Raw genomic sequence first — 13,094 nt, 5'->3', positions numbered from 1 at the left:
AGGGTCACTGCTCACTGTGCAGTGCCCTTGGAGCCTTCGGACTGGTCTTGAGTTTGCATCACTAAAATACAAACTTAAAATGTAGGATTTGAAAATATCCAAGGCAAGAGCTTTTAAAAGGGACAAAGGTGTCATACTGATTGATGAAAGAAACACATCACGGGGCGCCTGGGTGGCTCAGTCGGTTGAGCGTCTGGCTCTGGATTTCAGCTCAGGTCACGATCTCGGGGTTTGTGAGTTGGAGCCCCAGGTCGGGCTCTGTGGTGACAGTGCAGAACCTGCTTGGGACTCTCTCTCTCTCTCTCTCTCTCTCTCTCTCTCTGCCCCTCCCCCGCTGTCTCTCTCTCTCTCAAAATGAACTTGAAAAAAGATCCCCAAATGTATGGAAACTGTTTTCACTAAAAGACAAAAAGAAAACTTGAAAGGCACCAGAGACCAGACTCAAAGAGGCAAGAGACCAAAGTGCTGGCTTCTCAACAGAAAAGGCAGGAGGCAGACAGCCACACCCCTGCCCACCCTCAACTGCACTTAGCGGAAACACCTTTAGGAACTAAGGATGAAACGGAGAGGTCTTTTTTGCACGAGCAGAAGCCGAGAGAATTCACTGCTGCTGCTAATTCCTCAGGCTTAAGGACCGTGATCCCAGATGGACCCACGGGAAGGAGGAGGACGCTACAAGGCGTAGACGCACGTCCGCACTTGCAGGAGCACGTGCCTGGGCTTGAGTCTCAGAAATGCGCCTACGTGCCACCCCACAGGGAGGCGGACTCTCCAGGGCTGCCTCACCTGCCCGTGGGGACTCTGTCAGCAGCACCCACACCACCCCGTGCTTGCGACGAGTCCGCGAGTCCTTCTTAGCACGGCGCCTGGCCTGTGGCGAGCCCTGCTGCATTCTTACCCCCAAGTCGTCCTTCACTGCGTCGTGGGGGCTGGGAGCCGTGGGAGCCACTCCAGATCCTGCTTCGGGAGCTCTGATCAGAAACTGTCCCAGAAGACTCGCAGAATCTTTCTCCGATAGGAAAGATAGGGCAGGGGAGGCCATTGCCCTGATGCTGGAAATAGAAATTTTGGCTACTGCCAAGAAGAAAGGCTCCTGAGGTTCCGGTATGGCCAGCCGTCTCCCTTGCACCTGCCGAGAGCGGGGTGGAACTTTCGCAGTGGCCGGGCCGCTTACGTGGGACCCCGCAAGAGCTCCGTCTCCTCGGGGCTCACTCAGCTCTGCCACATGGGGTCCTAGGCAGAGCCCACCGCGGGCAAACCAGCAGACGGGCACCCCAGCTCTCAGCAGAGGTGGTCTTTACCCACATTTTTCTACCTATCTCACCTTCTATCACCTAGCTGTCCACCCACCCTCCCATCCTGTGAAGTCAGGCTTGTCTTTCAACCCCAACCCTGCCCCTTCCCCCAAGGAAAAGAACACACGTCAAAAGCCAGACCCGAGGCCACATTTTCCACCGTCATCCCCCTCTTGGATTTCCAGTAGTTCTGACTGTTCCTCCAGGATGCTAACCTTGCTCACCACCCCCCCGCCCCCGACCCCATCCCCACTCCTGCTGCCCAGGCTGGATGCCAGCCCTCTGTCCTCTTCCTGGTTGTACCAGGGGGAATGAAGCGGACGCATAAGGCTCTGCGCATAAGTCTGCTTTCCCATCTGACTTTATTTCACTTTTTTTTTCTATAAAACTCCTCCATAATTTCACAATTTAACAAAAAGTTTAAAATTCAGGACAGAAACAATCCTGTGACTTATTACAAACACGATTCTCCTTTATTCCTTTTATCCAGGAGTTGGTCTCAGGCCGATGAGTGTCCTAGTTCCTAGTGAGACACATTCTTTGTAAAAACCCTTATGGGCAAGAAAGGTATTCGATACCTTTTGCTTTCAGGTGTCGGTTTACATTTTGTTCAGGAGAGAGCAAAACACAGGGATCTGCACTGGGGGCAGGGGACTTAACACTAAACACGCGGCAATCACAAAGTGCCGGCCCCTTCCTATGGAAGCGTCCCCAGAGCCCTCGTGGGCCCAGCTGCCGGGCAGCTGGGGGTGGGCCGGGGAGGGGGGCGGCCGGGAAGGCTGCGGTCAAGGCCCTGGTTGCCTGGCACGTCCATCAGGTGATCGTGGGGCCAGCACTGGACCCAGAGCAGCTCTGGGGGACAGCACTGGGGCCTTCTGGCCAGAGGAGGTAACTGAGAAATGGGTTGGTGCTTCTGAAGGCCCCAGAAACAGCAGGAGGGGCCAGACGCTGCTGCTACCGAGGGCAGGCCGAAGCCTGGCCTTCCTCCAGCTGCTTCCTGGGGACAGCCCGGCTCCAGACAAGAACGCTGCCCGAGTCCGGTGTGGAGCCCGGGAGGGCCTGTGGCCCTTCCCAGGAGATGCTCCGGAAGGGGAAGGGCTGGCGCCCTGGGGCTCAGGCTCCCGGCCATGGCCCCCAGCAGCCTCTGTGCAGAGGGCCGGGCAGCTGCTGCCTTTCACGTAGCCCACGTCAGGCTAGTTCCTTCTGTCCACTGTCTTAGAGTTTCCAGAGAAGAGAGGTGCCCCACTTTGGAGTATTGTTGGCCTGCCTGGGGAAGGGGACGGTGACGGCACGGAGCCTGCCACACAGGCCCGCCCTCTTCCTAATACCTCAAGGCAGTGGGGTCAGGAGAGAATCAGAGCAGATGGCGAGCAGTCGTGGCGGTTTCCTCTGAAAGTTTTCGGGCCTTCCCGGCAAGTTCTGGGGATTTCACCAGGGAGGCTGAAATTTGGGGAAACCTAGGAGGCAGGTCTCCCCAGGGAGTGTTTAGGGTCTGCCTGACAGACGGAATCGGGGACACACTAGTCGGGAACCACAGGGAAGGGGAGCTTGGCACTCCCCGCATCGGAGCTCCCGACAGGAGGGGAGGAGAGGCCCTCTGAGGGTGGGCTGGGGACAGAGGGTGAGCCCACCTCGGGGCCCTGGTCCTTTCCCCCCACACAAGTCAGGGCGGGGGCACTGGGGGATTAGAGGCTGAGCAAACAGGACCCCGGCCCCCAGGAGCCCCACCCAGGGTGGGCTAACCCCATGAGGGCATTCTGGCTGAGAGGGTGGGGAGCCAGCTTGGCCCTCGGAGAGTCTCAGGCATGCGAGGAGTCAGGTCTCTGGACTGGCGTTGACTTGAAGGGGTGGGACGGCCAGGCCCGAACCAAGAGAGGGGTGCCCGGGAGGGCCTGCTGCCGGCTGGGCCCTGGCTCGAGGGGCTGGCTCTAAGTCCTGACGCTCCTCAAAAAACTCCACAAACTATCTCGTCTTATTTGGCAAAAGCTCATTTTTTCAAAGTTCGAAGACTCCAACGACAGAGAGGAGGAAGAGGACCCATGGAAGGAGGAAGAAGACGAGCCGTGGGGGGCAACACACGACATGGCCCATGGCTGGTGGAGGCCAGGAGGTCTGCTCCTGGAGGCGGCCGCCGGTCTGACCAGGCGCCAAGTGCGCGGAGGCCCCTGGGTGCCGAGGACCCGCTGCCCCGTCGTAGTGTTCGCCGGCCCTCGGCTGGGTCCTCCGGGCCACGGGAGGACGAGACATCCTTGGAGCCGCGAAGGGCGAGTCCTCCCCTCGCCTCTTAGAGGCGCCGGCGATGCTCCAGCTGGGCCTCCGGGCCCCGCGACAAGACCAGTGGGAACGTCTTAACCTAAAAGTCCCGCCTTACTCACCCCCCACCCCCCACGTGCACTGCTGCCACGGAAACGCACACCCGGAAACCGCTCTGGTACCTACAGTGCATACACATACGCTAGAGAGAGAACTGTACAGACAGAGTCCCAGCACAGTGAGAGCCCGCAGGGGACTGCACCCGGCCTGGCGCGGCCCTGGGCACGGTGGGTGTGTGGGAACCGTTGGGGGAGGCTGGAGGCAGTGCCCCGGCTGCTCAGAGAGGCCAGGGCAGTGAAACCATGCCATGTGTCCTGCGGCGGAGCGGGGCCCCCACCGCGGGCCACGTTTCCTCCCCTGCTGAAGTGAGGCCTGGTGCTGCCTTCAACACAAGCTGCTTTCTGAGGGGGGCCCAGGTGACGGCCCCTGAGTGTTGGGGAGCAGCGGCGCCGGCCTGCCCCCCCTCAGCCTCAGGGCTCCCGATCTGGTAGTGGGGAGGGGGGGCCGGGAGCCGACGAGGAAAGTGCAGCTGGCCGTGCGGGCCGAGGACAGGGCGGTCACTAAGGCAGTGCTGCGGGTGGGTGAGTCGAGAGAGAAGAAGGAAGGCGGGGCCTGGGCGTGGCCTCCCGGGGCCCCCAGTGAAGAGGGCCCGGCACCCGGCCCAGGGTCATGTGGCCACGGCCTCCAGGTAGCTCTGCAGCTTACGCACGGTAGTCTCGTCCAGGGAGAAGAGATCAAAGTCAAAGGTGGTGTTGGTGACGTTGAAGTGGCCGGTCTCCTCAATCAGGTTTACGATCTGGAAGATAGGGCAGGGCAGGTGGCTTAAGAGAGCAGGAGGCTGGGCTGGGGTGGCCCTCACCCCTCACCCCGCCCCCTGTCAGGCTCTGAGGGAGAGGAGGAGGAGAAGGGCTCCCTGGGAATGTCCCGCAGCATGCACGCCTCCAGGGCACCCCCTGCCCCAGGCGCATCTGAGAGAACCGCGGGGTCCCCGCACCTGTTGCAGCACGTTGCGCTCCCTCAGGGCCATCAGCCTCCGGTGCAGCTCCACCAGCTCATCCGTGTAGGCCTGGGGGTGACGGAGGGGCGCTCAGCCGGTGGCCGCAGCCCCACCCTGCCCACAGTCCCACCCATCTGGGCCCAGGGTGTGGGGAAAGAGGAAGGCCTCAGGCACCCCTGGGTGAGGCTGGGACAGGGCACCGGCCAGAGGAGTCTGTCCAGCTCCGGGGGCCCAGAACCTCCCTCCCACCACCCGCCGGCCCCCAGTTGTCCACCTTGTCGTAGGTGCCCCTCTTGAGGATCTTCTCGGGCTTGCTGCAGGACTCTGGGCTCCTCCGGCCTGACGCCTGCAGGGCAAACCCAGATCTGCTCTGAGCTCTTGCCCTCACTCACCTCCTCCCCCAGCCCGCTGGAGGCTCTCCCACCCGCCTCCAGAGCCTGCCTGGAGCCCTGGGGCTGGCTCCTATCCTCCTCCTTCTGACCCTGACTCTAAAGGCAGCCAACCATGGGCAACAGATAGATCTCTGGGGTCTGGGGGGAACCAAGCCTCCCTCTGCCCCACCCTCGGTCTCCATTCCTTGGAGACTACAGTCCACATCCCGCAGCCCTGCCTCCAGGACATGAGGGCTGAAGCAGAGACCTGCTCGCCCAACAGACCACCTCCTCCTCCCCCTCTTCCTCTGAGTGGGGGCCACCCGGGCATCCCCCAGCTTACCTTGCTGTTGGGTGGGGGCGGCTTCTTGGAGGGAGGGGGCTCCCGGCTGGGCAGGCAGGAGTCGGCACTGTTGTCACTTTCACTGTCACTGAAGCTCAACCTGAACACAGGACACAGCACCCTGTCAGGCCCTCACCACCTGCTGCTCTGGGGACCTGCGCTCCCGGATTCTGCCCTTCGTTCTTGGTTCGGCGCTCCGCTAGACCCCAGGAGACCGGCCTCACTCGGCACAGAGCCCCAGAGCAGCACGCTGGCACTCTGAGGGGCTACGTGGGGCTCCAGGGCCAGCACACAGCCCAGTGTCGGTCTGCCGGTCTCACTCCTGAGCTCAGCTCTGCTGCTGGTGACCCTGTAGGCAGAGCCACCTGCGGCAATCTGCCCAGGGTGAAATCTCGGCTCCCACCTGAGCTGACCCCCTCTGGACGGCAGGCTTCTGGCAGGGACATCAGGCACCCTGTGCCCGGGAATAAGCATTCAGGCTGTCTCAGGGGAAGGGCGTGGCGGCTCGGGGTCACAATCCCCAGCACGCATGAACCTATAGCCCCGTCTCTCTCACTACGTCTCATCACACAAAATATGTCGGCCCGTCCGTCGCCTTTAGCCCTCTCCAGAGTCTCTCGAGGCATAGTGAGCAGGTGTGGAGGAAACTCATCCGTGGGAAGAGTCTCCGTCCGGGACCCCCAGTCCCTGGGGACACCCCGGCCTTGCCATAGTCAGGAGGAGTCCCCCAGGCCTGCCAACATCTACCACACGGCACATCCACCTGCTGCTTTCTCCTTCTGCCTGAAACAGGCCTCCCCACAGAACGCAGCGCACGAAGTACCCAGGTACACAGTGGCCAGAACCTTGGCCCTGGGGGCTCTGGCCTCACTCCTCCAAGGCCACGGCTGTCCTGTCCTCAGAGGGGCTTCTCCCACAAGAAGCACCAGCCCCCAGGGCCCTGCTGTTCTCGGGGGGCCCAGGGCCTGCTCTCTCCCAGACTCCTGCAGCTGCAGGTCTGCCGTGGGCGGGGGGTGGGAACAGGCCGGTGGGAGGTCTCCTCGTTGCCCAGGTGGCACTATAGTGTCCCCCACGCCTGCGGGCCCACCAGGAAGCACCTCCCGAGAAAGCAGAGGGAATAAGGTGGGGCTCTGTCAGCTCACCCCAAGCAGCCACAGGGCCAGCGTGACCCCTTCCCTGGAGCCCCAGGAAGCCCCTGAAAGGGACACTAAAGGCCCTTCTGCACATCCGGTCCCCGTGCTGTGCCAGGAGCCCCTCAGGACCGGACGGACACGTGTTAGAGCTCTCAGCATCCCGCTCTCAGTGCCGCGCACTGCCAGCACACCGGGTGGTCATTCCCGTCATCCCCCCGGCCCGCGCCCCAGTTTCCCTTACCTGGAGGGTGCCGGCAAACGCCAAGAGCCCGTTTAAGGACTCTCTCAGACGCAACTCTGGGCGGCGGGCTTAACCGGCATGACTAACAGCGCCACGGCAAGCACCCGTTGGGCGTCCCTGAGCCCGCTGGGTGCAGACCCAATGCCCAGCCCATCTGAAAGATGAGCCACTGAGGTCGCGAGGTCTTGGCCTCCCAGGCAGGAGGGCCTATATCAAGACAGGGCCGCTGGCTCCCGGGTCTGCCCGTTCTGCAGGCCTGGCGCCGAGGCCGGCATTTGCTCTGGGCTGCAGGCTAAGAACACACGGCCATCCCTGAGGTGGGCCCGCTCCAAGGGTCCGGGGGCACCCAAAGGAGGAGCCTCAGCTCACCCCGCTCTGAGGAAAGGACAGATGTCACCCTCCCTAAGCCAGCAGGCAGCCACAGCAGCTCCCCACGCTGGGGTGTGTGCCAGTCCCAGGACGGTTTCCGGGCCGCCCTCACCCCGGGCCACGCAGGGGCAGAAGGGTGAGGGGGAAGCAGCCCCCTGGCCCGAAAGCAGAGGAACGAGCCTCCCCCTACACCCTGAACCGGCCGTCAGGCTGCTGTGCGCTGCCTCACTCCCCTCTCGGCTGGTGACCGGACCTCCCTCCCTGCCCTCTCTGCCCTCCCTGCCCTCTCTGCCCTCCCTGCCCAGCAGACACCTCAGGAGCCGCAGCTTGGTGGAACTGAGAGAGCACGCAGCCCCCAGGGGTGCCTCGGGTGGGGTGCTCCGGGGACACGCTCAGCCCGGCCCCACCTCCTCGCCCCCTCACCCGCCCTGCTCGCTCCCCGAGGGCCCAGGCACCTGGAGTCCCTCCCAGCATTGGTCTTCCCAGAGGCCTCCTCGCCCGACGAAGAGTCGTCTTCGTCGGATTCCTCCGACTGCAGGTCCTCCACCATGGAGCGCAGGGGGCCTGGGGAGGGCAGCAGGGGAGGCAGGCAAGGGGACAGAAGCAGGATCAGGGCTCTGCCTGCACTCCACAGGTTCCCCTGCACGCCCGGGACCACGCGGCCCTTCTCGAAACCGTGACCCCCAAACACACCCACACAAACCTGCCTCGGAGGTCCCTCTGGCCACCTGAGGTCTGCCACCCGCCTCCAAGAGCTACCCCCGTGGCCACCCCCTTCCTGAGGGACCCCCTGGCTCCCCACCCCCTACCTTCCTGGCCCTGCTCGCAGGCTTCTGGCCCCTGGCCCTGCTCGCAGGCCTCTGGCCCCTGGCCTGCAGCGGGACTGCAGGGCCCCTCCATCGCCCAGGCTGAGGGGCAGCCCTCCTTTGCTCCGGGTGTGGGGAGCACAGCCTCTGCCTGGAGTCACGGCAAGCCAGCCCCGGCCTGGGAGGGCAAGGCAGCCAGAGCCGGGGGCACAGAACCCTCCCGGGCAGCCTGCGCCCCTACGCCGGCCTGCCCAGGCCCTCAGCAACCCCCTCCGCTGCTCTGGGCCAACCGTCCGCTCCTCTCTCCAGAGGCCCACAGTTCCAGTCCCCTACAGACGGCATCTTGGTTTATATTCCTGTTACCAAGGCAACAGAGGGACACAAAGCCCTCAATTACCTTGGTCACATGATCCCGCTCGGGCAGGTTCCCCCTCCCTTCCCCATAGATAAGAACCCTTGGAGCGAGTGTGGGCTTTGAGCATCCCATCCCCCATTCCCCTCAGCGACTGCAAGTCTGAATTCCAGGCAGGCCATACCCTACCCCCCCCCCCCCCCACGATCCACTCCCCAGCTCTCCCCAACCCTTGAAAAAAAGGATTCTAGGCTGTGGGGGCAGGAAAATCTTGGCCCAGTTCACCAGAAGTAATGGTTCCAGTTTGAGGATGGGCCCCTTGCTGCCCTCACCTCAGCACCCTGTGTGTGGGCTGGGGCCCTGAGACCCACCCTGCACCCAAGGAAGGCCCTCCCTGCTCTGGGGCAGCCAAGTGGGCCTTATGCCCTCTTCCACCAAGCCTCCCCGAAGGCATGAGGGAAGACAGAAATGCAGACTGCTGGTGTCTGAGCCTGAGTATCAGCCAAATTACGCAGCAAGAGCAGAACCTATCCTACCCCATCCACGAAGAGCTTTGCTGGGTGGGGGAGAGAATGGGAGCGGGGGTAGGGTGAGGATGGGGGTGAAGACTGGGGCAGGGGTGGGGTGAGGACAGGGATGGGGAGGGGTGAGGATTGGGGCAGGGGTGGGGTGAGGATAGGGATGGGGGAGGGGTGGGGGTGAAGACTGGGGCAGGGGTGGGGTGAGGACAGGGATGGGGAGGGGTGAGGATTGGGGCAGGGGTGGGGTGAGGATAGGGATGGGGAGGGGTGGGGGTGAAGACTGGGGTAGGGGTGGGGGTGAAGACTGGGGCAGGGGTGGGGTGAGGACAGGGATGGGGAGGGGTGAGGATTGGGGCAGGGGTGGGGTGAGGATAGGGATGGGGGAGAGGTGGGGGTGAAGACTGGGGCAGGGTGGGGTGAGGACGTGGATAGGGGAGGGGGAGGGGAGGATGGGGTGAGGATGGGCAGGGGTGGGGTGAGGATGGGGATGGGGGGGTGAAGATGGGGGTTAGGTCTGGGGCAGGGGTGGGGTGAGGATAGGGATGGGGGAGGGGTGAGGATGGGGTTGAGGATTGGGGCGGGGTGGGGTGAGGATGGGGGTAGGGGTCGGGATGGTGGTGAAGACTGGAGCAGGGGTGAGGTGAGGATAGGGATGGGGAGTGGGAGGATGGGGGTGAAAACTGGAGAAGGGGTGGGGGGAGGACGGGGATGGGGACGGGGAGAATGGGGGTGAGGACTAGGGCAGGGTGGGGTGATGACAGGGATGGGGGAGGGGGAGGATGTGGATGGGGGGGCAGAGGAAACAGTGGTCTATCTGGGTTGGGCTGCTCGAAGGAAGGATGGAAGGAAGGAAGGGAGGGAGGGAGGGAGGGAGGGAGGGAAAGGGACCCTCCTCCAGAGGCCCACCAGCAGCAGCACCTCATCAGCAAGGCTTGAAGCCTTTGTCACACAGCTGGGCAGACCCGAGGGCCCTGGAGACTGACCCCAAAGACGAAAGACCACCAGAAAGGGCAGCACCTCTCACACCTGGCTGGTGGTCAGGGGACCTGCTTCTGTTTTGTTCTTTCATACGGATCCCCTGAGCTTCCAAAAACCCAGGTCTGCGGATCTCCGGGGCCCAGTCCTGGAACAGTCCAGGGCAAGGCAGCCCAGGTGTGGGGCTCCCCCACCCTTTCCCACCACCCCCGCTCCCAGGAAGCTGTCAGTGAACTTTTATGGCAGGGGTAGCAGCGTTGAGACACGGGTGTGCCGATGCTCAGGCGGGGATGAGCCCCCATGTGAGTCGGTCACATGGAGGAGACTGTCGCGAACCCCTCGGATTCAGTCCCAAACCCAGCGCCCCACTGGCTCCAGGTGGGCGGCGGCTGCCTTTGCACAAGAAAACTCCCTTCCTCGTGCACCACGCACCTTGACTGTGGTTCTGAGACGGCTCGAAATCCGAGTCGGAGCTGGAGTCGGAGCTGGAGCTGGAGTTGGACGGGCTCGACTGGGCAGACTTCACCCGCGACAACGGGGACGGGCGGGACAGTGGGAGAAGAGACAAGGAGACTCTTTCAGTTCGAGGGGAACGAGCGGGCGATGATGCCTCTGGCCTTCACCGAGTCTCGGCCCAGACCCCCACTCCGAAGCTCGCCGAGGCACCAGACCCCAACACCCCCTGCCTAAGGCACACATGAGCTGGGCTCCACGGATGGCCCAGCTCCCGGCTCCCCCTCAGCCCCAGGACACCGGTTAGCATTCAAAATGCAACGCAGGACTTTTCTTTTCCCACTGAGGGACTTGAACTTTCTAGCAGTTCCAGGAGAAGCTCCAGATCACACCTGCCTGCGCAGGGGGACAAGGAACTAGACAAGCCGTTGATGCAGGGCAGGGGGCGCTCCTCTGTTTGTGGGCCCTCCTCTGGTGACAGCATGCCCCAGCTGGTGTGGGCGGTGGTGGTGCCGCCACAGGGCACAGCTGAAGGGTCTGGACAAGAAAGGTGGGCGCAGAGACCCCCTTCTCATCCTGCCCGTTCTTCACAGCCCATCCCAAGGCTGACGCATGATCAAAAGGCGTCTTCCTGCCACGTGCTGTCATCCACCGGGCACCTGAGGTCATGACGAGCATGTGTGCACATGACCAGCAGGTGAGGACACGGTGGCCTGTCACGCGCAGAGCCGGCCAGTCACACCCCTTCCTCTTTCCTTTTTGCAGCCAGCCACCCCAAACTCAGCCACCAGGGGGCAGTAAAAGCCAAAAGAGGACACTAGATGGTAGAGAGGATGGGAGGTGGGGGGGTGGTTAAGATGCCTGGGGGTTGCGCCTCTCTTGGTGGACAGGGACCTGGATAGGGACCATTTGCTTCAGACGCATGCATGCTCGTGGCAGGGGCCTCCGGCAGTGCCACACAGAGTGCTGAGCCAGAACAGGGGCAGCGTCTGTTCCCAGGCCCTTGCTTTCTGCCAACAAGCTACTCCAAAGGGGCAGCATGGTAAGCGTGGGCCAGGGGGCACAGGCCCCAAAGGGCATAAGAGCATAGTCCAGAGCTCAGAAGGTCTGCCTTGGACCAGAGTGCCCCCAATGCATGGAGGGCTGCTGCCTGAGACCAGCAAGGCTGTCCTCGGGATGGGCTATCCAGCCCTCCGGCCTCAGGGTCCTCTGAAGGAAATGACAGCTTCAGCACCTGGGATCAAGCACCTCCCCTTGTCAAGAGGAGGGAGGGGGCCGGGAGACGGGCAGAGGCACCCAGTGGCGTCTGCGCAGGTGTCTCGGGAGTGAAGAGCCCAGAAGAGCCCCTGACCTGTTGGGGCAGAGGACAGCCCCTCTAGATGGTCTGTGAACCAGGGGCGGGCCCCAGCCCATGCAAGGGGCCCTAGGAAGGCACAAGTCTCCTCCTCTACAGACCCATGAGTGATCCAGGCTGCCCCGGGGACAGAATACTTTGCACCTGATTAGTTAAAGGAGTGAGTCCTCCAGGGTTTACCACAGTCTTCCAGAACCCACTCCCACCTTCCCGACGCACCCCTACTGATGTCCCCTACTCACCCACCTTCACACTGGCCAACGATGTTCTCTGGGAAGCCCTCCCTGGGGAAACCCGGCCTGGACTGCCATCAAGCACTGACCACTGAAGAGGGGCCATCCAGACCAGCATGACCCCACGACCCCCAGCAAGGGGCCCAGCTGGGCCTGGAGCCGCAAGGCGCCTCCGGCATGTAGACCCCGAGTTCTTATTCTGGCCCAGGGGTGCTGCATTCTGACCCTAGCTTTCTCACCAGCATCCCCAGTTTTAAGCCTCAGTTTCCCGATCTGTGAAAGAGCAAGTGTGCCGGCCTCTGCTCAGTGTGTACAGGTGTGTGTGTGCCGGATGCTAGCACATGAAGGTCAATGCCAACTGTGCCAACGGACCTCTGGGGCACAGACCTCGGGCAGGACTGGGCCAGGGATGTGAGAGCAGCAGGGGCTGTGGGGCGGGCACAGAACAGCAGGGCCACGTGCTAGACCAGGGGTGGCGGCAGCGCCCGGTGGGGAGACGGGTCGGCCGACTCTGGACACAGGGAGCCCCCAAGAGGCCAGCCTGGACCCTGTGTCAGAACAGGCGAGCACTGGTGGTGTCCCTGCCGAGCAGTCGGACATGCTTCTCAGAAGGACCTGTCCCTCTTCCTCCCACGCTAGCCCAGAGGGCAGGGAAAGGGAGCCCAGAAATGATTTCAGCTAAGACAGCCCAGAGCAGGTGTGGGTCAGAAGTGCACAGGAGGTCACTGTGAGCGCTGCAAAGTGTCCTGGTGCTCAGGCACACGGAGTGTCCAGAGGGAGGACAGAGGGCCTCCTGGGCCGTGACTGGATGGGAGCCACTGGCTCAGGAACCCCATGGACCAAAGAAACCACAGAAAAGCCACTGGAGCAGCTGAGGAGCTCGGCCCAGGGACTCAGACAAGGAGCTGCCCAGCTACCTCTGAGGGCTAAGGGGAGAGGCGACTCAGGGTCCACACACTGGTCAGAGCTTTCCAGTGGCGGCGTCCCATGTGGACTCCAGGGTCGATGGCCTGAGACAGTCAAGAGAGGCCTAGGAGGCCCGAGTCTGGAAGGCTATCTCGCCTCCTCCACCAGACATCTGTGCCTCACTGAGACCCCAGGGTTGTCAAATGGCAGCCAGTCACGATCTGGCATCCTGTTGGTGGCTGGGTCTCACGCCTACGTGGACCTCAAGTGGCTAAGCCTTGTCATTCAGAAGTCTCTCAGGATACAGAGCCCAGGGCCACTCTGGGCGTCCAGCCAGCCCACTCTGAGCAGAAGCCCCCAGGTGCTCACGACGACCACACCAGGATGGTAGTGTGGTCACTGGGACAGGACACAACATGCAGCTCAGGTGGG

The 13,094-nt window shown here is 62.8% G+C and overlaps 1 protein-coding gene across 3 annotated transcripts in view; it reads right to left on the bottom strand.

Annotated features, from left to right (window-relative positions):
- Window positions 1–1,638: 1,638 nt before the first annotated feature.
- MLLT1 (MLLT1 super elongation complex subunit) overlaps window positions 1,639–13,094 on the bottom strand; it is a 67,723-nt gene continuing 56,267 nt past the window's right edge. For all 3 annotated transcript variants that reach the window (XM_086699331.1, XM_086699329.1, XM_086699330.1), the window contains 6 exons: window positions 10,149–10,236; window positions 7,518–7,626; window positions 5,320–5,419; window positions 4,880–4,951; window positions 4,603–4,674; window positions 1,639–4,404 (listed from right to left, as the gene is read on the bottom strand). In XM_086699331.1, the coding sequence (XP_086555457.1) occupies window positions 4,276–4,404; window positions 4,603–4,674; window positions 4,880–4,951; window positions 5,320–5,419; window positions 7,518–7,626; window positions 10,149–10,236 (570 nt within the window). In that variant the 3' untranslated portion in view covers window positions 1,639–4,275. The remainder of the gene's footprint in view (window positions 4,405–4,602; window positions 4,675–4,879; window positions 4,952–5,319; window positions 5,420–7,517; window positions 7,627–10,148; window positions 10,237–13,094) is intronic.

Source organism: Puma concolor, chromosome A2 (assembly GCF_028749965.1).
Source record: "Puma concolor isolate L17-30 chromosome A2, mPumCon1.1.hap2, whole genome shotgun sequence".
Lineage (NCBI taxonomy): Eukaryota > Metazoa > Chordata > Mammalia > Carnivora > Felidae > Puma > Puma concolor.
This window is presented reverse-complemented; position numbering and strand designations above follow the sequence as displayed.